General features: G+C 33.4%; 3 protein-coding genes across 3 annotated transcripts; 2 read left to right on the plus strand and 1 right to left on the minus strand.

Moving 5' to 3' along the window:
• Positions 1-1614: 1614 nt before the first annotated feature.
• On the plus strand, positions 1615-3333 carry LOC107002820. Its single transcript, XM_015200994.2, has one exon. The coding sequence runs from the start codon at positions 1785-1787 to the stop codon at positions 3048-3050; it is 1266 nt and encodes a 421-aa protein (XP_015056480.1). The 5' UTR covers positions 1615-1784; the 3' UTR covers positions 3051-3333.
• A 9022-nt stretch (positions 3334-12355) lies between these two features.
• LOC107032101 lies at positions 12356-17374 on the plus strand. Its single transcript, XM_015233680.2, has 4 exons — positions 12356-12658; positions 12745-12859; positions 14463-14646; positions 16716-17374. The coding sequence occupies exons 1-4, from the start codon at positions 12470-12472 to the stop codon at positions 16933-16935; spliced, it is 708 nt and encodes a 235-aa protein (XP_015089166.1). The 5' UTR covers positions 12356-12469; the 3' UTR covers positions 16936-17374.
• A 5499-nt stretch (positions 17375-22873) lies between these two features.
• On the minus strand, positions 22874-24723 carry LOC107032439 (annexin-like protein RJ4). The gene is made up of 5 exons (XM_015234042.2): positions 24590-24723; positions 23824-24191; positions 23518-23730; positions 23350-23451; positions 22874-23280 (listed from the first exon to the last, which is right to left on the minus strand). Exons 1-5 carry the CDS (start codon positions 24660-24662, stop codon positions 23077-23079), a joined length of 960 nt encoding a protein of 319 aa, XP_015089528.1. The 5' UTR covers positions 24663-24723; the 3' UTR covers positions 22874-23076.
• Positions 24724-26194: the final 1471 nt, after the last annotated feature.

Raw genomic sequence — 26194 nt, forward strand, 5'->3', positions numbered from 1 at the left:
TATTGTATCAACACCCCTAACAACAAAACGTATAGTGATTTCACTGATAGAATTAAGGACTACATGATTCGATTTTCAATTTAACATTTTTCATTTTTTATATTTCTTGACATTTTAGTAGTTATAAATTATAGCATAATTCTTTTATTTTTAATTTTTTTCGAGAGTTTCACTCCAAACATTATAGTAAGTAATTGATATGTTTATGTTATTTGAAAAGAATAAAATAACATGATCATATAAAAATAATGATCCCCTCAACATTTCAATTCATGAATCCGCCTTGGACATTAATGATGTGTGACATATTCTACTAACAAATGTTTTAGGCTTAAGTCTTCAATAACCACTTAAAGTTGTTCGTGTATTTCATTTAAACGCTTCTACTAGAGAATATACCTACTGAACAATTATATTATTCAAAATAAGTACCTATTAAACAATTTCGCTGATGAGGCATTGAAAGTGCATGACACAGTTATTGAGCGTGTGAGAGACTATTTTTTGTTGTTTTTTAAAATCTTTTTTTCTTCCCTCTTCCTCAATCAAACCTAATTTCTTCCACCACCATTTTCACCGGTCTCATCGCTACCGCCGCCACCATCCACCCTTCTCATTTCTCTCGTATTGTCAGTCATCCCACTTTGTGCTTCACCACTGTTGTATTTCAATCTGAAATTGATCAATTTCCTTTCGTACCAAACACACCGACGAGATAAAAAGAAGAAAATGGAGATAAGTTTAGCTACAAACAACCAATTTCAAAATCATTTTCCCCAAAAATATGTATTTTTTCCTGAAGTCATTAACAATTTTCTCAGCAACAGAAATGAGAAAAAGGATGAAAATGAAGAAATTTAAAAGTGTTGATTTCAAACAAACTGTTATAGAAGTCCTTTTCTAGAGTTGAAAATTTTCTTCACTAAAATAACTCAATTTCACCTTAAAATTTCTTTTAACTTTCTTAGAATTGAGACGATAAAAAAGATAAAATTGAAGAAATTGCAAGAAGATATGTAGTTTGCTATTTTAATTTAATTTTCTTTAAAATCAAATTGAAAAAGGACATGGACAGTGACAATGGTGGCTCAAAGGAGGTTGAAACCTCGAAGGTCATGGTAGAGCAAACAAAGTTTTTTTTTTCTTTTCTCCTCTTTATAATTTTTTACTCTTTTCGTTTTACAAAAAGTGACCTGATTTAACTTGCACAAAGTTTTAGAAAATAAAGAAAACTTTTAAATTTTGTGGTCCTAAATTAAAGTTATGTTAAATGTACTAAACTGCCCTTCAATCCTTTGACTTTAAACATGGCACGTGGAAAACTAAAATTAAAATGTTATAAAAAAAAAAAAGAGATCATTCTTTTTGGAACAAACTAAAAAAAATCATTCTTTTTTAAATAGAGAGAGTAATAAATATTTTGGCTCAAAATGCCACATGTATGTTAGTCATTTGTCATATCAACAAAAGTGTATTGCATACATCTTATATTTTTAGTTGATTGTCAAAAAGATAGCGAGTATAAATATTTAATAGGTATAAAGTTAAATTGATGTGTCTAACTGAAATATGTTACGTTAAATAGTATTATTTCAAAATGTACAAAATCGTGTGAAGATAATTAGAACAGTTTTTAGAGTGTTATTGCGCTTCCTTTTACCCTTCCAAAATCCAAAGCTTGACAGACAGACATCTGGTGAAAAGATTAGTTTAAAGAAAAACAAAGTCCACTTTGCGCATCGGAGACTTCGCCGGAACTCCGATCTGCCACCCCTCCAATCCCAATGGATTTCCAACTGAATTCCCAAATCTCCGGCGACTCTCCTTCTTCCTCCGCATCCTCCACCATCCAAACACCCTCCACTTCCAACCACCACCACCAAAACGGCGGCGCTCCCATCAACAACAACGACCCCATGCATTCTTGGTGGGAATCCATCTCTAAAGCTCGTTCTCGCATCCACCTTCTTTCCTCCCTCCTCCCCTCCTCTAACGACTCCACCACTGACGCTTCTCTCTCCGCCCTTGCTGACTCTGACCGCCCTGCCCGGTCCCTTCTCCTCTCTCCGGGGGCATACTTTTCTATTTCTTCCTCTCTCTCTTCCCCTTCCTCCGGCGCCGGTGATGACCCACTTTGTAACTGGCTCTACGACACTTTCCTTTCCTCTGATACTGATCTTCGTCTTGTGGTACTCTCTTTTATCCCCCTTTTATCCTCCATCTATCTCTCGCGAATCCATTCTTCTATTTCTACTTCTCTATCTGGTTTTGAAGCTGTTCTTCTTGCCCTTTACGGCGCTGAAACCAAATCCCGCGGAGGAAAACCCATACTTATTTCTATTCCCGATCTCTCTCAGCCTTCTCTGTATCATAGTCCTAGAAATCCCACACAGGCAAAATCAAACTCCAGGTCGTCTAATGCCCAGAATCGTCCTTTGGTGGGAGTTTTATCGCCTCCTCTCGAGCATGAAATTGCTGTGAAGTCAACTAAACGTGCTTGCATTGTTGGGGTAGCTCTAGATTGTTACTATAAACAGATTTCCCATATGCCAAGTTGGTCTAAGTTGGATTTTTGTAAATTTGCTGCTGATTGGGCTGGGCAAGATTGTCCTTGCGTGTCAGAATTTGATGAAACTGATGGAAATTCTGAGAATTCTGTTGAATTTAGTAATGGGGATCTGGAGGGTGTTTCTGAAGCGATGGAGAATTTGAGAATTGAACATGTATATGATGAATTAAGGCCAAAGGGTGCAAGAATTCCACTTCCGTGGGAAATATTGCAGCCTGTGATAAGGATCTTGGGGCATTGTTTGTTGGGTCCTTTGAATGCTGAGGATGTGAAGGATGCTGCTTCAGTGGCAGTGAAACGGATGTATGCAAGGGCTTCACATGAGTTGAATCCGCAGGCAATTTTGGCAACTAGGAGTTTGATTCAGCTTGACAAGAAAGGTCGTGAGACAGCTAAGATAGCTGCTGCAGTAACTGTTATGTCAAATGTTAACACACCTAGTAAAGCTAAAAAGCCGGAGATCCTTTTGGTTTCCAAATGATTGCAGTGTACCTGATGGTTTGACTGGTTTTCACTTACTATTTTTTCACATGGTCTTTCTTCCCTTATCAATGACAAGTTTGTGTATGTTAGAATTATTATAAGTATATCGTTACTATTATTTTTTAATTAGACCTTGTTAGATTTAATATGTAGTAAATGTCTAATGCCAAAGATGGTTTGTGTGATTTTGAATTTGATGTGGCAACTTGCCTGTGTGCTCTGTAACTTGATTTTTATCTCAATATTTTGGAGAGGGAAAAGTACTGGTTCTGTGTGGTTTACTGCCTTTCTCTTACGGATTGCATATTACTCATCAGCTTTTTAATCTCTTTTGTGTCTATCCATGTCTTGTGCTTTTAGCTTTGAGACTTTTAGCAGCTAAAACCCAAGTGGGCTGTCTTTCGTAGGATCTATATATTTTTCCCTGTTTATGTCACTGCCATTTCATATACTTGTCAACTTACCAAAGTCATTAGTTGAATGTTCAGTTTTGTACCCGGTTGTCTCATATGATTTATATTAGTAGATGAATCATGTTACAATTATGATTGAATGGGTTAATAATGTTTTGTTTGGAACATAATTTTTTGTTTTTGCTTTTGTGCTTCTCAGTATGTAGAATACACTGAAGCTCTTCTTAAACCTCCAATGTTCTGTACCCCTTTTTAATATCAAATTAAAGAAATGAAAAGTAATAAGTACTTGTGTAAATTTAAGCCAGATACCTTGTCCACTATCTGCGACATAGTATCTGTGTATATGGGGGTCATCAAGAATATTGGATTGTAGTGTTCTAGAGATGATGAACACTAAGTATTCAGAGCTATGAATACACACTTCGAACACTAATTAAAAGGGTTGAGGGCTAACTCACTTGGTGAGCTCTCTGCCTTCGATAGTTAAGGTGGAGGGTTCAAACCCTATCAGTGGCATACACTCCCTTCCCCTTTCTCCCTCGATAATGGTATTGTTTCCCTTTATATATGGAGAACAATAACTGAAGAAATTTCTGCTTCCACCCTGTGATATGGACTTGACAAGCATGTTTTCTCGGTCTCTCAAATTAATCAAATTTAATTTCAAGAAGTTATTTGATATGTGGATGGTAAGTTAGGAAAAACTTTAATAAATAGTTGGAACTCTTATTATTTAGTGAAAATGCAGCACTTGGTGGAAGGAGGGAAAATATACTCCATGATTGGCTTCTCTGACTTTGTGTGTAAGATAGATTATGAACTTGATATATATATGGCCTTTTTGCGACTTAAATGTTGGGGGCCGTAGATAGGAAGGTATGGAGGTCGAGGATTAGGGACAGGATAAAAGGTTAGTAGCTAGTTGGATGTTGTTGCACTTTATGTGGGAGAGGTAGGGGGCTAGCCTCTTCCTTTCCCCTTCTCATTATTGGTAGTATTACTCAGCAACTGTGTAGTTTCTTATTCTTCTCTGTGTGGTACTATTTGTTGCTTCATTTGTTTTGTACCTTGCTATTCGGTTGTTATATTTTTCTTGCAGTCCTACTCTGATAACGTTCCTTTAAGCCGAGGGTCTATCAGAAACAACCTCTTTAGCCCACAAAGGTAGGGTAAGGTCTATGTACATACTACCCTCTGCAGACCCCACTTGCAGGATCACACCAAATATATTGTTAGTTTCATGTTGGAGTAAGCATTGTGTTTACAAATTACAAACCTGTGAATAAGTGACTGAAGTGTGGCCAAATTCTTGTTCTGTAGTTTGGATAATAGAACTCCTGGTCCTGTTTGAATCTTGCAATAAATTTATTAGAAGGTGCAGGTGGTATTCCGGGCATAACCCAATTTGTTTTTCATATATATGCATTGTAAGTAGGTGATTTCTTCTAAAGTGTGATATTCCTATTTGGTACGTTATTTATTTGTTGTTTCACACTGGAAGATTCTGCTATTTACTATATTGTCATTAGGGTCTGATGTGAAACGGAACTAGTTATGAATTTGATTATAGATAAGTTTAAAGATCAGCAGAGTTATTTCACAGTTGCTCGAGTTCATCTTTATATGTTTCTGATATGTGTGGTAAGTTCACTGTTTGAATGTCATATAAACTAACTCATCTGGATTTACTTTTCAAGCATCTTACTTCCGAGTTTCATTGCTCCCTGGTTTATATCCATAGGGGAAGAATTTTGTGATCCTCCCTTCCGTGAGATGTGTATTCCTGAAGTTGGAATTCTTGTAACGTCTATTTCATGTATATGGTTTAAGCTCCCTTTTGTACTCAACCTCTCAACATTTCCGTGAGATACTTTGATGTTCATTTCACATGAATTTGTTGGAATAATGTTGTGTTCTTTGATTGAATAATTTCTTTACACTTCCTTAGCCAGGGAATACGTGAAGAGACGGTCTTTGAAGTACTGCACGTCAATTTTCTTTCTGTTACCAATGGAGTTGGTTGATGTTAATTTTATGTTGTGGTATAAGCAATTGGAGCAAAAATTTATATGTCAAAAGGAAATATGAAACTGGGAATAGGTGTTTGCAAATGTTATTTATGTGTATCCGCTATAACTGCAACATGTTTTTGTTTTGTAGGTCATTTGATATTCCTCTTTATCCTCTTCTTTTACTGACTTGCAAATTGACTAGTTATCTTTCAACCTGCTCTACTTGTTTTACTGCATTTGTTTTCTTGCTCTTGTTCTGAGTTAATAGTGTTGGGAGGTCAGCAGATAGTCAGAGAAGAGACTACTTTTCTATTGAAGTTGTTGTTTTGTGATGTTGAAGTTTGTCCCCAGTTTTGGGTTTGTTTGAAATAGTGGCTTGCAGATGCTTTTCAAGTGAAGTTTCTCAAATTTTAGACTTCAACACCCTGTTTGGGTGGTGGTTATGTATCGTATTGTTTGAATGAATATAAAGTTTTGATAGATTGTATTGTTCTCTATTACATAAAATGTCACGTATTAAGGAAAGGGAAAAGGGTCTGAAAAATACTTCAACTTTGGTCGGAATTGTTGTAAAGATACCAAGACCTTTTGTTCCCGTGCACTTTTTAAATGTATATTTTAAAGGTATATCTTTGTTCACGTGGATATATTACTATTTAAAATGATACAATATTTATGATATATATATATATCTTTAAAATAAACTATTAAATAGTGCAGGGGTAAAAGGTCTTCTATAAAGTTTGGTGTAGCAATTTCAGTCAAAGTTCGAATATATTTCAGACCTTTTTTCTTAATAATTTGAATGAAAAATCTACAATGAATTTAAGAGTATAGGTTGAAGCTATTATGAAAAGGTAGAATAAATGATAAATAAAATTATTAAATAATAAGTAAAGACAAATGAGAAGGAAATGGTAAGGTATTGATGTGATTGCACCAAACCGATCGTTACATAAAATAAGATTTTTCGTCGTTATCCAACAATGAATTTAAATAATACGATATAATAAAATTTAAGTAACAATCAAAGCAAATATTATTTAGACTAATAATACAATACAACGAATAACAACAATCTAAACAAAAGTGTAAGAAACTTATTGCTTTTGGTATCGGTGTCCCTTTCACTACTTGTGCAAGTATGCCACATTTGTTTTCATTCCCTAGTGGATAGAGCAAGAGTAAGCTACTTCACTTGAGAAAGAAGAAATTGTTGAGTGAGTGATCCGGCCTCTAGCCTTTTAATGATGGATTTATTTTTAAAAAATTCGGACCTTGAAAATTCATTCGATAAGCCTTTTACAAGCTCGAATCTTTCAAATCCTCTTAATAATAATTGATCATTCACTCATGCTTTCATGGGAACAAGGAACTGGAAGTTTGTTGTCGATAATCTGATCTTTTTTTTTTTGGATGTAGACGAGACAAAGATTAATATTAAGACGTCTGGTCATGAATATATGTCTGAATGATTAAGAAGTTGTATGTAGACATAAACATTGAATGATTAAGATTGTTTTTTAGCAGCTGAATATATATAATTCATTATTATGTAACATGTCTAACTTCTTATTCACTAGAACTAATTCTTAGTTTTATTGCTAAGAATATTACTTCGTGAAGTTAAATGCTTAGTGTTTTTAAAAATATATACACTAAAAACAAGTATGTAAGAATAAGAAAAATAATTCTAAATCAATAATATTTTTGTACATGTGTAAATATATTATAATCTGATATTAGATTACTAATTTTATTAAGACTTTGACATAGATTCAAGATATTTTCTTTTTTAAAAAAAAAAAAGAACATAATACCTAAGTTTTTCTAGAGCAACCAAGTCAACAAGTTCTTTTCTACCTCAACAATAAACTTGAACCAATAAAAGTAACAAGAGTTATTGTTGAACCTAATCTAGCAAAACAAAATTCAACAAACAAACATAGGTCAAGAGTGGAAAAAAAATAAGAGCATGACATGTCTCTCTAAAATGCCAACACATGCATTAATAAGAATATTATTAATTTTCTTGATATTGTTGTTTAATCATTGCATATTTTAGTGATATGTACATGAGGTAAAATATCCAATCAGACTAAGCAATCCAACATTTTTATCGAAATAAAATATAAAATTGCAATTAAAATTTCAGAGTTCATGAGAAGAAACTGATAATACCAAGAATATTATACAAATTAATAAACAAAGTATTTATAATTCTTAAAAATTTACCAGTTCAAGAGGAAAAAATTTAACACCCATTTAAAAGAAAGGAGGAAGATGTTGATAATGTAGAGAGGGGGAAAGAGAGGAGCAACACATTTAGAGAAAAAATATAACGATGTATGCTGGCAATAGAGAGGGGAAAGGCACAATGTATATAGAGAGGAAAAAATAACAATGTTTGAGCTTTACAAGGAAATCAAGTAACATTATAAAATGAGTCTCAAGAGAAATAAGTCTCCCTTAAAAATCTGAACGAATCAGATGATCCCATTAAGTGTTTATTTTTGAAAAATAAATAAATGTACTTAATGGCCCAAAGCAATCTTTTAACGCATTAGTAGCTAAAATTTAATTAGGAGGTGATTTCATTTGATTTCATCATGATCAATGAAGATTAGTACATCTATGTGAAAAAAATCAATGAAAAGTTTATAATTTTTTGGAATAATGTACAAGTACCTCTTCAATCTATGCCCGAAATTGCAGAGACACACTTATATTATATTAAGGTCCTATTACTTCCTAAACTTATTTTATTAATAATTTTCTATCCTTTTTCGGCCTCCCGTGGCATTATCTTGTGGGCCCAACGCTGGTTGAGTTTTTTTTCAAGGTAGTGCCACGTAGGCCGAAAAGGGGTAGAAAATTACTTATAAAATAAGTTCAGGGGGGGTAATAACCCTTAGTATAAGTGTGTCTCTGGGATTTCGGACATAGGTTGAGGGGGTACTTGTGCATTATCCCTAATTTTTTTCTTTACGTAGATGATATTTTATTAATTGAAAATCATTTGAAATATGTGTAAACTGTCAAGTCATGGCTTTAGAAGTTTTTGATATGAAAGACATGGGTGAATGAGACTATATATTGGGTATTAAGTTCCAAAGAAAACGTTTTAATAAACTTTTGAGTTTATTTCTAGAAACATACACAAAGAAAATATTGGAATGATTTTAAATGAATTGTTACAAATCCATGGATACTCTTGTAACAAGAGGTGAAACTTTAAACCTTGAAATATGCTCAAAGATTGAAAAACAAAAGGAAGACATGTTTTGAGTTTCATATTTTAGCGTTTTCTGGAGTTTGATACATGCTATGATGTGTACTCGTCCAGAAATTTGTTATACTATGAGCGTGATTGACAAGTATCAGTTCAATCTTGAAAGAGATCATTGGAAAGTAATAAAGAGAATATTCTAATACCTGAAAGGAATTGGAGATTATTCACTCTATTATAGAGAATCTGATTTATTCATAAGAGGTTATACAAATACAAATTGAGCTAGTGAGCAGTATGATGGAAAATCAACTTTCGATTATGATGTTTTACTTAATGGTGATATTGTTTCATGCAATAATAAAAAACAAACTTGCACAACTTTTTTAACCGTGGAATCTAAATTCGTGAATTGTGCGGTACAAGAAGCTTATTGGTTACAAAAACTCTTTAAGCATTTGAATATTTCAAAGATTCTAAGGGTTTCATGAGTTTATATTGTGTAAGTTAAGCGGCTATCACATACAGGAAAGATCCTTAGTATGACGACAAGATCCAACACATTGACATCAAAATTAACTTTGTGAGAGATATAGTAGCAAGCGGAGAAACAAATTCACAATACTTTATACATGAAATGATAGCTAATCTTTTTACAAACACAATATCTGAAGACTTGTTCGAGAAACATGTTAACGCTTTAGGTTTGAGCATGATATGATAATAGTTTCTCGTATTGTAAAATAACTTGAATGTTTTATTATTCTCATCAATATATGACTATTTTGAATTTATATCTCATGCATATGTGGATATGTTTTAAAAATAAAGAATATCGGACAAGTCGCGAGATTGACTCTCTCATACGAGCAATTATTTTTTACGTCGGAGAACGCAAAGAGATAATTTCCACTATCAAAGAATGACTTGTTTTTATAAGTCAAATAAGAGTTTCTTTAAGAAGATGATTTTGAGGATCATTAAAGAGAGAAATTTGAGTAAAGCATCTAGACGTGTTTAAATCAAGTTATGTATGATGTTGGATAATCAATGGAATGAGACACATGTACCAGTTTAAGGTGAAAAAATTATAGCATGTGTTTCATACCATGTGTGTTATGCAATCAATGAATTAATTAAAGAATGTCTCTCTACTTTTTCATTATGTAATATCCCAAAAAAATTAAGTTAAATTTTGATTGGAATACCCTTAGACATTTTATTGTTTCTTGAAGTTTCGATCGATTTTGCTATTTTAGCATGTTACTAATAGTCATAAGTGATTCGACAATGCATTGCATGTCTAGAAAAAATAGAGTATTTGAAACAGATTTATTTGAGTAGAAATGGAAGATGATTAAAAGGTATAATTTAACTTGTATACATAAGTCGGCTTTTAGGCTTCACTATAATTGTGTATATAAAATTAAATATGAACTCAAATTCATCTCTTTAAGAAGATGAGAGATCGAATAAGTAACTACTGAAGTGAGTGGAATCTCATGTGAGTAAAAGTATTCTCAGATAAATAGTAAATTTCTTCCACTTGTGATTGGATTCATACGTGAGGCTTGTAAAGCCTTAACGATAACCTTTTGATGCTGACATGTTGCACAAACTATTTTTCGTATAAATTGCGTGTCTAGTTGATGTTGCATTGACTTGGATCTTATCCACTATATGCGAAGTCAGATATGTAAAATTTTGAATTGCGGGTTATCCATGTGAATTGATCCGTTCCGATCAACCCAACCCATTAATTTTTCAGAGAAAAAATTAGATTAAGATTATCCCTTATCTTTATTTTGTAAAGAAGAAGGAATATTTACTAGGTAACTGCCCAACCTCTCTTTAAAGAAAGGCGAGAATCTCAAATCAAAATAAGAATAGAAAAAAGAGGGTGAAAAAGAAAAATGAAAACTATATCTTCTGACACCAACAAAACAAAAACAGACATTTAGTTTGTGGAAACATGTCTTTGATTTTTTGAGACTCAAAATCGAACTTAGAGAAATACCTTAACAAGATTGAATTAACATTTCACAGTTGTTAATAAGTACACAACCTTGTTCCTGTTAAGTATATCTTACTTTATATATATATATATATATATATATATATATATACAAAATTTCTTTGAAAATCAAAATTCTATGTCATTAACATTAAGTATATAATTTCAAATTATTTGCGCTTTTTTTTGTATATTTTAGTTTCTATTTTATATCTCAAAGAAAATATTAGAATATGTATATATCATCTAAAATTGTCATGTTGCATTATGTTTTGCTAATTGAGTATTTGAAATAAAGGCCTAATCCATCGGTGCCCCCCTAAAGTTTACACTAATTTTCACTTAGACACTCCAACTAGATTTTATTCATTTTAGACACCTCATATCATGTCCCGCTGTGTCATGTTAACACTTTTTGATGACATGACATAGTGAGTGTGATACACTCCTTACCAGCGCGTGGAGAGCTTATAATATTTGACCTATTTTCATTTAATTTTTTCTTCTTCTTTCCCATTTTAGCCACCATTTTTCAAAAGTTAAACTCCTTCCATGGAGAAATAGATCTAATAGTGCTATAACATCAAGAAATTTCAAGCTTAAACAACTTTTTTTTATTTTGTTGCCAATCTAATAGTGCTATAACATCAAGAAATTTCAAGCTTAAAGAAAATCAGGAAAATTCTTTTAGGGAACTCTTTATTTAAATTTGAAGAATTTGATATTCTTTGAAGTTATAAGTAAGAGGAATCAATTTTTGCAAAGAATGATGCTTTTGTAAACAATTCCTTTCAAATAGTTAAATAACTATAAAAATATATGGAAGAAAATTAAAACAATGTAGGGTAGGGAGTTGTGGAATGTGGAGAAGATAATATGGTGGGAGGGAGGTTGAGGATCAGGGGTGAGCGTGGTGGAGAAGATAATATAAGGCTTGTAAGTGGTTAATTCTTTTTAAAATTATTTGAATAAAAAATTGATACATGTCATTAAGTTATTGACCTTTCAAAAAAACAACTCAAAATTCATTATTTAAAAATTATTTCAATATATATGTCACATGTCTTTGTTTAATTCGTCATTTTGACACGTTATCGACAAATGAGTTACACATATCTTACATATTTGGCTGATTATAAAAAATGTGTCAAAATGACACATTAAAATATAAAACATGATATCTAAAATGAACAAAACCTAGTTAAAATGTTTAAGTAAAAGTTAGTGCTAACTCTAAGAGGCCAGTGATGGATTAAGCCTGAAATAAATTTGCAATATGCATTTTCATACATTAATAATTTAGTATCATAATGAAGGGGTAATAAAGGAGAAGGGGCAGTGGATGAGGTGGTCTGTTTTCTTCTTCTCACACTTTGATAATGAAATTTAAAACATACTATCTTTTTTTTTCACAATTTATGTTTTGGATAATTTTTTATATTTATATCTCAAATATTGTTATTTAATTTATCATTGTATTATTAATTAATTGTCGAAAAATGTTTATAAGACAAATTTATAATGATGTAAATGTTAAACTAAACAATCCAAATAAATATACAAACAACTTTTAGTAAAATTTATATATCATGATTGGTACATAAATTTATTTAGAATGAGAGACTTTTGACTAGATCGAAAAATTGAATATAGGTAAGCAAAAGTTGCAATTATGCAATTTTAAGTACGACTTGCTGCGGGACTATAAACTCGAAGTTCTTTTTCGAATCGTGCCCGCCGGTGACGATGAGTTTGTCGCTCATACAAAGTTACTCCTCATCGGAGGAAGAAGAAGAACAAGAAGAAGAACTTCACTGCGACAACTCCGACGACGACCAAAAAGATGACGTTCCACAGAATCGTTACAAACCTTTTTTTAACCCTAATCCTTCTTCATCTTCATTGCTCCCTTCTGCTCTTGATGCCTTCTCCGAAGTAAATTAATTTCCTTAATTATTTACTTCTAAGAAAGCTGTATCCTTTTTTTCATGTTATTAAATTTATGTTTGAAATTATTGGAGATTTCAGGGCCGCCGGAGTTTTTGAACAACAGTGTTGAAGAAGCGGGAAAGGACGTTAATGAACAGAGACACGGTCGCCGTAAGTACAGCAGAAACAAGAATGATTTACCAGCTGGTACTTTTCTAACTCCTTTACTTCCCTTCAAATATATGAATTTATTGTCTTGTAATTGTACAATTTGGGCATAATTTTCTTGAAAGAGTGATTGGGGATTAAACAATTCATCAATTTTCAGATTAATACTTCTAGTGTAATTTTTGTTACAAAATTAATGATTTCATCTCAGAAACACTTATAAGGCAGCTGTTATACAACTTACTCTAGCAAAACCAAAAGCGTGAACGTTCTTACTTCTTAGGCCAAAGTCTTCTGGCAAAGCTAATGTTATTACCAAAGTATGTTCATTAGCTCTGACAAGAAAGGTGAATCCAGGATTTTAAGCTTGTGGGTTCCAATAGGGGTGCTTATTCGGTGTTTTGGTTGAATATCTGTACTTAACCACTTCGCTTTATAATATCGAAATTTTGGAGACATGCCTTAACTAAACTAAAGTCCTATTACCTCCAAAATCATTTTTTTTGTTAGTTTATACACATTTTAGCTTATGTGGCACACTCCGTGACTCTACATAGATGAAGCGCGTGCGAGACGTTTGGATGCCATATAAGCCGAAAAATTGTACAAAAAATTACAGAAAAATGGATTCGGGGTAATAGGACCTTAGTTTAGTTAAGGCGTGTCTCTTGGATTTCGGTCATAAACTAGTCAAGAATTTTACTTTTGTATGATAATATATGACGGGAGGCATGAAGTTGAAGCATATGAAGTTGAGCGAACTGAACCCCAATAAGCATCCCTTGGAGGCTTGTAAAAAGAAGCCAAGAGAAATTGGAAAACACTCCATAGGAATTGAACCTGTGTCACAGGTCACAAGAGCACCTCAACAGGTTCCTACCTTGCCACTAAACCAACAGATTGTTTTAGTTATGGGTTTCCAACTAGAATTTTCTTATATATCTAACAAATTCTAAATTTAAAGTATATGGTCCGGGTAAAAGTTATTGGGTTCCTGTGAATCCTCACCAATTACACTGGATCCGCCCCTGACCTCTGAGGTTTAGAAAAATTTTTTGATCCAACTATCTTCATACATTTCAGTTTTTTGTCTAGATTCATTAAGTTAGTATATTTAAGCATCAAATGAGAAGGAAAACCCTAGTAATATAGAGTTAATACTTAATAGGGAGAGTGGAGAACCGAAGACAGACTTTTTCGGGAAAACTTGCCTTGTGAAAGGGCTTAGTGTGGTTATTTAACCTTGTAGCCATAGCATAGGAATTCAAAGAGAATGCAACTTAAATATCTTATAAGTAGAGCATTCGTAGATCTGGTTGAACCGTTGAAGCCTGTTTGCAATCCAATGTATTTACTTTGCGCACTTCAACATTTATGTCCTCTAAGGTAGAGAGAGAAGTAAATCCAAGAAAAAAAGATATTCCTCCAACGGTTATATGCCGAGAAGTCTTTTCTTCAAAGTGGGGCATGCCAAATTTTTGCACTAGGAAGCATCGAGAAGTGTATAATTTTATCAACTATGATCAAGATATTTACTCCTCTTCTTTCTCTAGTCATTTTTTGACAATATAGAAGAATCTTTAATGATCATGGTTGTATATTTTCCTTTTTTTTTTGAACAAAATATCTTTCATCTTTATAGGTGCTGTAGTGGAGTCAAAGGCTCAATTAGTAGGACTTCATGAGAGGGTGAGAAGCGATGTCGGTGGGGGCATCCCAAAAGCAGCCACTGGTCAAGGAAATGCTTCTGTTGGCACTGTACAAGGAGGCAAATCTGTGGCAACTGCGAGCTATCCTGGTGCAGAAGATGCAGCAGAGCTTCTGAGGTATGGATTATCATTTCAACGGAGGGTCTTTTTTTATCAGAATTTCAAGTTTGAAAGTTGGATGAATATCGTAATTGTTGTAAATTGATTCCTTGAGTTAGTTATTTAATTGGAATTTGATTGTTAATTTATTTTTGGTATCTTAAATTTTCGTACCTTGGCCCCTAATGGTGTGGTCTAGGGGTCAATGAAGTGGTTTGGAAGCCATGAGATCTTAAGTTTAAATCCTAGCAGAGGTGAAAACACTAGGTAATTTCTTCTCGTCTGTCCTAGCTTTGGTGGACTGTTACCTGATACTTGTTGCTAGTGGAAAGTTGCAAGTATCCCATGGAACTATTCGAGGTGTGCATAAATTAATGCAGACACCAGGGCTAAAAAAAAAATCTATACCATGTGGTTGCTTACTTTAGTAAATGTGTGCTTCACCTCTCGCTTTGGCTTCAAGCCCCTTGGACCTGGTCCCTTTAATGCATTTCACTTTTAAAAACATTGGAAGGGACAATTTTTATTTTAGAATATAGTAAAAGATTTGATATACTTGGCACCCAACGGTGTAGCCTAGTGTCAATGAAATAGATTGAGAACCTCATGTTCAAATCACAATGAAGAAAAAAACTAAGTGATTTTTCCCACCTGTCCAAAGTCTTAGGGGTTGTTTGATTACGGTATAACTTACCTTTTATTCATGTATAAAACAATGTATTAAGTTATACTATGGTAGAAATTTTTGTTTAGGTAGAAAAATCAACATAACTTCACCATGTTTGGTTGCTTTTGTGTAGTCCTACATAATTAATATCAACATAACCTATGAGGGAATCTAAGTATAAAGTTATGCAGGGTAGAAGGTGGAATAAGTTGTGTGGGTATTAGTTATACATGTATTAAAGTGATAAATTACATAGTTACCCTATTAATTTATTTAATTGTTTTTAATGGAAACTTTTTTTTTTTCCTATGTATAAGTTTGTTGTTTTTATTTCTTTTTTATATTTAGACCATTTTATTTCTTTTAATTTTTTTTAATTGGAAACTTTATTGTTTCCTATCAACATGTGTTGTTTTTTTATTTCTTATTATATATAGATTATTTTCATTTCTTTTTATATACTTATCGTTTTGATTGATTTATGCAAATAAATATTTTCTTAATATTAGAAATTGATTTTATATTTTTTAACAGTACATATGCTAATCAATATTAGCATTATATATTATTCAATATATTTCACATTTTATTAGCATGTATTATTATTTTGTAAATAATATATATTCATAATTTACAACAAGTTTAATATTCAATAGTTAATGATTCATATATTTTGTAATATCTGAACCCTGCATAACTAAACCCTGCATAACTAATATCTGCATAACTAAACCCTGCATAACTCTAACCAGTAACCAAACAACCCCTTAGTGGATAGAGCTACTCTGTTCATGTCTTGGTGAGAGATCTGAGGTAGTAGGTATCCCGTGGTATTAGTCGAGGTTTGCTCAAGCTTGCCTATATATTGCAAGATCTGTCTTTGTTTTCGACACTTGTCTATCTTTTACTTTCTAACAGGTAATAAATTTTAGTGTTTTAAGTGGCTATTCTTATATGTGGTACCTGCAGCTCAAACGCCATGAGCTTATACCTAGCATATTAGCTGTGGTTCATTGATGCTTATGCTTCCCTAAATAAAAAAGGAATGATGTAGAATCTATATCAAGAAGTGGACAGACTACTCCATCCTGGTTCACCCCTTTTGGGATTGCTAGTGATGAATTTGGCCATTGACCATCATGCATTAACTTGAATTTTTTGCCATGGCAACACTTGAATATTTTCTTGCCCTCCAGATAGTATAGTCCCTGCATTTTGAAAGAACCGTACCTCGATTTATGATAATCTACCTAGCATATATTAGTCCATTTCTAGAGACAGTTGAATGAACTATTCTTTTTCCTTCCCATTAGGATGTGGTGGATCATCATTTTTTGACAATGATATTATGGTATGCTAGTGAAAAGTTCTTTTTATGAAAGTTCTGATTGCAATTTATTCACTATGCATCTTGTATTAGGATGTGCTTGAGATGTGGAATTCCCAAAACATACACACACACAAAAGGGATGGTGTGCCCAGCGTGCAGTGATCACCCTGTAAACTCTGATGAAGAGCCAGTCAAGAAAAAGGGGTCTACCGTCAAAGACAAGGAGAAGAATAAGAGGATGAAGGGGCAGTCATCCCATGCAACATGGAAAAGTGAGACGGAAATGCATCTCCGCCAACAATTTGATTAGTCAAGTCTAAAACAAGTTGGTATAAAATATAGGTAGGTCCTCCAGTAACATAATCGATCAACTATGTACTTATAGCAGCTCTACTCAGCTGAAGTGATACTCGGAATTATGAGGTAATCTTGCAGCTATCTGTTTAAAGTGCATATTCTGGTCTGGCTTTAAAGCTAAGGTGCCACCACTTTGTTTGTTTTTCTCAAGTTGTTGCAGCATAAATTTAGTTTTTGATACTTCTTGTTTGGAAGAAGCCGTGCAGTAAACATGTATCATGCTCTTTCATCATTGTCAACTTGGGACTTGATTATACATTATGTAGGGATAAATTTCTTCACTTAATGAGGTTTGTTTCATAAATTACATGTTTCATCTTTCAAATAGTCGAATCTGTATATTTTACCATTTAACAATCAAATCTATGCCTAGTGGGGCATAAGTTCTAATAGCTTAAATAATGTCCAGACAGAGCTTGTGGGGTATGATAAATGGTATGCAATCTTTTACATGTATGACGTGAAATGCAAATTTATTGAACAAGTTTTATATTATAAATGGTACTTCCTAGATAAAATAGTTTACATATCACATAGGTTCTCTTACATAAATATTACAACACTGCTTCCCTTGTGATGATGTGATAGCCACAAACAAAACAGAAAAATAAAAATTGTGTAAGCTGTCACGTATTAATCACTTCTTTATACACATTAGAACAACATATCTGTCATAAGCCAGTTGTAACCTCCAAGAACCCCAACACTTGATACGCTCTTCAACTGTGGGAGAGAGAGAGAGAGAGAGAGAGAGAGAGAGAGAGAGAGAGAGAACTAAGGCCAATAGTAACATCGCATTCTAGCCCTCACAAGCTTGACTGAGTGAATTTCTGAGTCTCGGTTGCCACATATATTAACCCTTCATTTCTCTACCTCAATCTTACCCCAAAAGAAAAAACATAGAACTGTTGTTTAGGTTGACTCCGCTATGCTGTCACTCTTAGACATGTTGGCAACTGCCCCTACATATCCACTCTTATTCACTTAGTGAACAACTTCATTTTTAGGACAACAAAGCACTCAGAACCGATAAGGCATACATTATCGTCTTCCTGAAAATTGATATAAGCGCACAAATAGGTGTTAGAAAAGTTAGAAGAGGAAGGCAAAAACTAACAGCCTTGGATTTGGCTTGCAGTTGCTGAAGAAGAGGCAACAAATGGATGGGAAACATCTCTAATAAAATATTTAAAAAACACTCATAAAATACCTTGTAACATGATGATTAGTGTAGACACCATTCAGTCTCAAGGCTTTTTTAACCATTTATGCTCAGTTATCATAAACTTCTCTCATTTAGCAGCAATTTCTCCAAGACAAATGAAGTACTAAGCCATCATCAGCTGGCAACTCAGAGACGATGAATCTGTTCATTGATTTGACTGGATGTGGCGTGGTTCACCAGAACGCCAAACATGAATGTAGTTAACATTAACAAAAGCTTACCGTGGAAAGGGACCTCAAGCCAATGGATCATGGTCAGGTGTTGCATATGAGCCTGAAGACCTTAGGAAGAGCAAATGTGCAATTGATCAGTCTATAGGGGTTTGTGTCTCTTTCCATGTCCATATACCCCTTCATCCTGCAATACAAGCCATTAGACATTCCTGATCTAGGAATAACGTGGTCTCTGACTAATGAAACTATGCAAGTAGAATATGTCACCTACGACCAAGATTTAAATGTTGTAGTTCAAGGATATTCTAGTATTTCTGCATATTTCACAAAAATAAAGAGTGTGGGATGAGTTAGATGTACTAAAAAACACTTTTTCTGCTTGTAGTTGTGAGTGTCTGTGGAGTAAAACAAAGTATAAAAGTTCATCATGATGAAACGTTGCTTTAGTTTCTTATGGGTCTAAATGAAACTTACATAGGGCTTAGGAGTAATATTTTGTTCTCTTCTCGTCTTCATATTATTGGTTAGGCTTATTCTCTTGTTATTCAAGATGAAAAACAAAGGAAAATTCATGCTACTCCCGCTTATCTAGGAGAATCAACATCCTATCTGGTTGGTAATGCAGGAGAAAAAAGGTTCAATGATTACAAAACTCAACAAGAAAATCCCATTAAGAAAACTTTTGTGTGCAACTATTGTAAGAATGTAGGACATACTATTGATCATTGCTATAAAATTCATGGTTTTCCTTCGGATTTCAAGTTCACTAAATCTAAGAAGTATCAAAAGGGTATTATTGCCAGCAATGTTTTCAGTACACCAGAAGGTACTCATCAGAAGGTACTCATCAGGAAAATGATTCAGATGTGAATTCTCTCACTAAAGATAATGTTTATTTTACAACATATGTTTTCATCCCTTTTTGCTACACCGCCCAATTCCGATTGTCTATTGGCATTTTGTTAGCATCCCTTTTCGTCTGTCAGTGTTTTACACATGGAAAATTTAAGGAAATTAAGTTTTTTATTTCTGTTTGCAGTAGATTACGACAACTTTAGTTACTTGCTTTTCCTATTTTTGTGTAGCAATTGTTGCAGTAAGGAGGTTATTTCTCCACTTTCTCATTTCAGTTGTTGTATGAAGTTACTTGTTTTCAGATGGGTCGTTTATCCACTAGGTTGTATTTAAAGTTATTTGTATTTAGTGAAATGACAAGCAGAAAATTGTCAAGTTTTTGAGTACTTCAAACAAAAGAGATCACCGGTTCTCTCTAAACGAACTAGCGCCATAGGTAGAAAAAAGAAAACTTTAGATTTTATCTTGCAGCGTCTCATAACTAGATCCATAACAGGAGACCATAGCAACTTGGTATCAGAGCCGAATGTTATGCGGGGATCAAATTCAACATCAACTAGCACAATTGGTGAACTTGTTTCAAGAAGAATGTGCAACCAATATAGCGAGATAGGAAGCAATAAATGCTCGCTTAGATGCACTCACAAAGGATTTAGCAAATTTGAAGGTCGATTTTCGATTCAACTGAACATATTGGTCAGAATCATGGTTGGAAGGTTAAAAATAAAGTGGCAAGAGCGTCAGGATCAAAAGTGGGAGGAAGTTTCATCATTCTACGACATACAAAGTTAAATTTTCATGATTTAATGGTCAAGAGGACCCTTTGGGATGATTGAACAGATTTGAACACTTCTTTCGACACTAACGAACTCTTGGAAGAAGAAAGATTGGACTTGCTTCTTTTCATTTGAAGGGCAGTGCACAACTTTGATTTCTTCAACTAGAGACAAATCTGCCTCAACTATCTTGGGATGACTTCAAACGTCATTGTAACCTTCGTTTTGGGCCACGAATCAGAAGTCAAAAATTGAGAGAATTGGCTAAGCTATGCCTGATCGGGTCTGTGACATATTACCAAGAAGCATTTGAGCAGTTAATTTCACGGGCTGGTACAATCACACGTGCACAAAAAATTAATGGAACTTCATATCAACGGTCTTACCTATTATATACCAATTGAGGTTGAGTTACATAATCCTCCAGATTTGGCTGTGTGATGAGTTTATCCCGACTTTATGAACGCAAGGAACAACCCATTTAGACACAATTCTTAGATGCTTGCAAATCAAAGACATCAGATTTTTCACCTCAACAACATGTCAAATTTGTGAAGAAACTGACCAAATCTGAAATGGAGGAAAAGCGACTTAAAGGACTTCATTTCAACAGTGATGAACCATTCACTAGAGGTTATCGATGCGAGAAATTGTTTTGGATTTACTCTATATACGATAAAGAAGAATTTGTTGAAAAAAGGAGAAATACTAATAATTTCCACACTTAGCGCTTGAGGGCAAGCGCGATTTGAAGAGGGGAGTAATGTTAGCACCCCTTTTATTAATCTACCAATGTTTTACACATGAAATATTTAAGGATATTAAGTTATTTATTTTATTTCTATTTGCAGTAGATTACTACAGGTTCAGTTACTTGCTTTTCCTATTTTTGTGTACCAGTTGTTGCAGTAAGGAGGTTACGTTGTAGTAGGAAGTTACTTTCTTGTTTTCAGATGGGTGGTTTATCCAACATGTTGTATTTAAAGTTATTTGTATTTAGTGGAATAATAAGCAGAAAAGTAGTCAAGTTTTTGAGTACTTCAAACTCAAGAGGTCGTAGGTTCTCTCTTAACGAACCAACACCATAATAACAAAAAGAAAATTTTAGATTTTATCTTGCAGTGTCCCATAAGTAGATACATAACAGGGGATCATTACACATTTCTTCGAAAAAATAAATAGAAAATTGGGTAATAAATAAATTAATCTTTAATCAAAATTTTCAAACATAAATTTGCCTCCTGTTGTCGCCACTGAAGCTTTGGTTTGAAACTTTGACCATTGCAGATTCTCAAATACTGAATAATTCTTGTACTTTAAAAAGAAAAACATTTTATCCTATTGGTAATGATTTTTTTTATGGCAAAATATTTTTAAAAAATGAAACCTTGTTGAGTAAATATCTAAATGAGTATAATCAAATTAACAAGGATGAGTCACATACACGATACATCGCATGGCGAGTCTGTAGGACCCTCAAATCAATGGTGTTCTCTCATACACTATAACAAAAAAAAGCTTTTGCGACAATCAATATTCATATTAACAGAGAGGCTAATGTCTTTATTTATATGAGTTATTTCTACTTGATCTAATGTCTTTATAGACTTTTGACATTTACAAAGACTGCTAAAATGTAATTGTCACAAGTAATTGCCTCTCAAAAAACATATTAAGGGTTAATTAAGCTATTGTCATTAATTAATTGCAACTAAAGACCATTTTTGATGTAGTGATACCTTCCTTTCGCTCCATATATATGCAACTTCATATGACACTTTTACAGGGTCACCAAGTACTCCATGGGCTTAACAACACATTAAACAACTCCTCAACATCCTCATACAATAAGTAAAATTTGAACTCATCACTCTTAATCACACCCATGTGTTCTTACCAGAATCATGCTTAGAATGCTCATATGAGCTCATAGATGACGAAGAAGGAAAAGAATACCTTGTCCATACCAAATTTTGGCACCCTGATTTGAAACTGACACCTAAATCGAGATCAAATACCAAATCTGAAGCTCAATTTCCTAACCCTAACATCGGAATCTTGACCCAACTTTCGAAATGAGGTCTGACTTCGACATCTGAACCTAACATCCGATCCCGACGATTGATTTGAAAACCCAAATCAAACATCTTGCATGAGCCTCAAGCTCGACTCAATCCAAAACTCGAAAGTTGAGTCTCGATTTGAGGTCAAGAGTCGGGTCTCGAATCAATAATCAGGAGCCAGATCCAAGATCAGTATCGGTAATCATACTCAAGACTTAAGCTATGAAAAGTTAGGTGTGAGAAAATGAATTTAGAAAATGTTTTCCTTATTTTTTCCCCTTTTTTAAGGAAAGTCGTTTTTCTTTAAATTTGAGAAAAATAAGTTAATTTAGAACACATCTTTCTTTGTACCAAACACACCTGATATCAGATGGAGGAGGTGGAAAATGAAATAAAAATCAGTTTGCAACTTGTTTAGGCAGCCAACGCGCCTTCCACCTGCGGTACCACATGCAGGACTGCATGTTGGTCCGTATGTGGTGGATGGAATTTCCAGAATCTGCCTACATAGGAGCTTCAACATATGGTGGACATACCATCCGTATCTCACTTATACGTCCGTATGCCAATTGTCATGCATGTCACATGTCGTACAACACAATCGTATGTGCAACTTTAAATTTTGCTATGGTTCCAAGGAGCTTCAAGCTTAGTTTAAACTGGATCAATTACAAACTTATCTGAACTCATTTTCCCAAATTTGGAAAGATTTGTCGACATCGAATCAATCTTACACCTTTAACAAGAATACAATTTGATATATCACACATAAAGTCAGGTTAAATGTGTGAATAACTTGTGGACAATAACTTAGATAATTTCCAATTAAAATTGCAATATAGTTAAGTAACATGAATGTTGAAAGAGAATTAGACTACACACAAATGGTTGGGAACGAGTAGAATTCACACAATATCTGAGACACACCTCAACGATAAACGTTTTTTTTTATTCAAGAGACACTCTCACACACACCTCAGCTCGTTGGCCATATCGATCGATTTACTTTTGGTTTCCTAAGAGAGTGAGAAGGAAATTCATGTAATCCCCAGAAGTGTGCTTCGAGATAGCATGATCAAGACTCACACTGTTCCTCTTGTAGTAAAGCTCTTTGATCACTCCCAAGTCATTCTCTGCCCTGCTCACTATTACCCTTGTCACAGACACCTCATCTGTCCCTGACTTCATTAGGGCACGTCGAATTACCTGCACCACATCACCATTCGTTTAACAAGGAAATAAGTATGTAATATTATGGCTACGATTTTTAGTTACCTTTTCATAGTATGCCTGAGGGTCATAAGTAATGCATCGGATTATCGTTCTCAATGCTCCTAAGAAAGCATTAGCTGTCTTTTCTCCATCGTCCCTCAAGTACTAAAAAGGAAAACTGAGTTAAGACCTTATAAAATGTAGCAAAATTTTTACACAACCATTAAATACCTTGGTGAGTGAAGAGGCATAATCATCCTTGTAACGGTTTAGAGTTGCTCTGAGTTGAGTCTTGCTCCTTGTGGTAATAATTCTAACAATTTCTTCATGATTAAACTCCTTGCTTTTTATCGCATTGTAAATAACGTCCGCCTCAGATTTTGCTAGCTTTACATCGATTTCATCGCCTGCATATCTATATGTGCCAACTACAGAAAGCAAAAGCTGAAACAACAAACAAACAGAATTATACATCACATGAACCAAACAATAGAATACAACAAAAAAAAAGAAAAAGAAGAGGAATTAGTTACATGCCTTGCGAAGTTCACCGCTGCAATGTTGAGCTAAGTCTTCCTCGAGGGAGCGTTTGTAGCGAGCTTGATAGGTACACTTAACAGACAAAAAGTCATGAGGAGAATATATACATGACAACTCGATGATAGATGTGTAATCTAAGATTGATTTTTCTTTTATCGCAACGTGCAATATAACTGCATCCCTCTCTTGTGGATCAAGCATCCATCTGTACACTGCTTTCTCAAAGTGTCCAGATAACTCAGATTCAAGACGCTTCATCAGATCTTCATTATACATCTCCTCATATGTTTTCCTTATTATCTTCCTCTGACTTGCATTTCTATGCCCGAGTATCGATATTAACGCCTTCTCATCCGTCCCCCATCCTGAATCCAATTAGTACATTAGGAGTCATTTGGTTTGAATATAAGTTATGATGAGATTAGTTATGCTTGGACTATTTCTTACTCGGTGTTTAGTTTCTTGTATTTAAAACAAATACGCGATTGCATAAATTTATGAACAAGTTATTCTTCTACATAAATATCATTAATAAATGTGAAAAGTGAGGTCTAATCCCGAAATAAGTCATCCTGCAATTACTCTACCACAACCAAGAGGAGGCATAACTTATGTTGATACTAATTATTAATTTCGGGATAAGTTACCTAGAACTTGCCAATCAAACAACAAATTAAGTGACACTACAATTTAATGTCAGGATCAAGTAATAATAGCAAGATTATGATGAGATAATTACTAGAGAAAAGAACTAGTAAATAACCTTTACAGGCCTTCCTAATAGCCTCTGCATCAGTAACAGGAGAATGCTCTTCAGGGCAAATCAGAGTAGCCATTGCTAATTAATTAATTTAATTATATATATTAAGAACTCTCTTCTAAATTATTGATATACATTGTCTACTTCCTAGCACTTATTTATACTACTAAAAAGTGTTTTTAATTAATCTTGAAAGTAACGACATTACTTATCAATGAAGTACTAGGCCAACTTTTGAATAACAAATTGACAAAATACTTCCACATCTTTTTCATTTTTTAAATTCCACATGGGGCGGAGTTTTCCAGATTACCTTATATGGTTGTATTATAGTTACATTTTCCTCTTTTATATATCTTGATCTTGAGATACTAGAATAATATATAGCATACTACTCCCTCCGTCTGCACTTTTCGAATTTTGAGATTCAAGTTTATCTTTGATAATAAGTTTTTCATAGATCTTCTAAACATTTTGAATTATCAATTATTGTGACTTAATAGTACTTTTTACGTAGTTTACAAATATATAAATTTCATTTAAAAAAACATTGAAGATCCCACGCGCAAATTTCCAGTCAAGCTTAAACTGTCTTACTCTCAAAAAATGAAATTGGCATAAAAACCGAATAGCGGAAGTATTTTTTTTAGCTATGCGTTTTTCCTACACCAAACGAAATCATGTCTTTTTAGTGTACTTTCATTTATAATGATTTAAGGTTTATTATGTTCTAATAGGCAACAATATTGACGTGAAAAATAGTTCAAAATTTTGAAATGGAATCCTCCTTAATTCTTTATATTATACTAATAATATATCAAATTTATCTTTTACCAAAGCATTTTATTCTTTTCTTATGTGCTTTAGTAGCTGCCAAAGCATTTTAGAAAGAAAAGAATGTTGTTTGCTTAAGTAAATGGTTCTCCACTTATTCTTGCTGTTTTGCATATAACATTTTATTATTCACGCACATTTACACAATATTTATATGTAAGAAAAAAAATTAAATCAACACTTACTTTACTTTATTTGCTTAATTAAAATTAAAATTTCCCTTTACTTTTCCGAGGCCCAACATTAATAATGCTAAATGTGGATCCTCTTTCACTGGGAAAGTTTCATGTACGTGCAATCCCTAATATTTATATATTTACACACTATTATCAAGTATTTATATACTTGGCTAGAGTTGTTCATAGTTATGGTTAAAAAATCAAATCGAACTGCAATTTAAATAAACCAATTAAAGAAATTGTCATTTGGTTTGGTTTGATTTTAGATTTTGAAAATCGATATTATTTGATTTAGCTTTGGCTTTATTAAAAAAATTGCAAAAATAACCAAACTGAACTGAAAAATTATTTATAAATTTTTATAATTATTTATATAATATTCATAAATAAAATATAAATGTTTTGTTAAATTTAAACTAACTTAAGTTTTTAACTGCTATTTTCTCAATCTATCAATCAAAATTTGGCCCAACTATTACAACTCGAATGAAAAATATTTTTGAATAAATATCTTTTATTTTTACTAGAGAATAGAAAATAAGTTTCGAAATTGAAAATATTTTTTAAAGACAAACTTATTTTTTTTGGGGGGGGG

Source organism: Solanum pennellii, chromosome 10 (assembly GCF_001406875.1).
Source record: "Solanum pennellii chromosome 10, SPENNV200".
NCBI classification, from domain to species: domain Eukaryota; kingdom Viridiplantae; phylum Streptophyta; class Magnoliopsida; order Solanales; family Solanaceae; genus Solanum; species Solanum pennellii.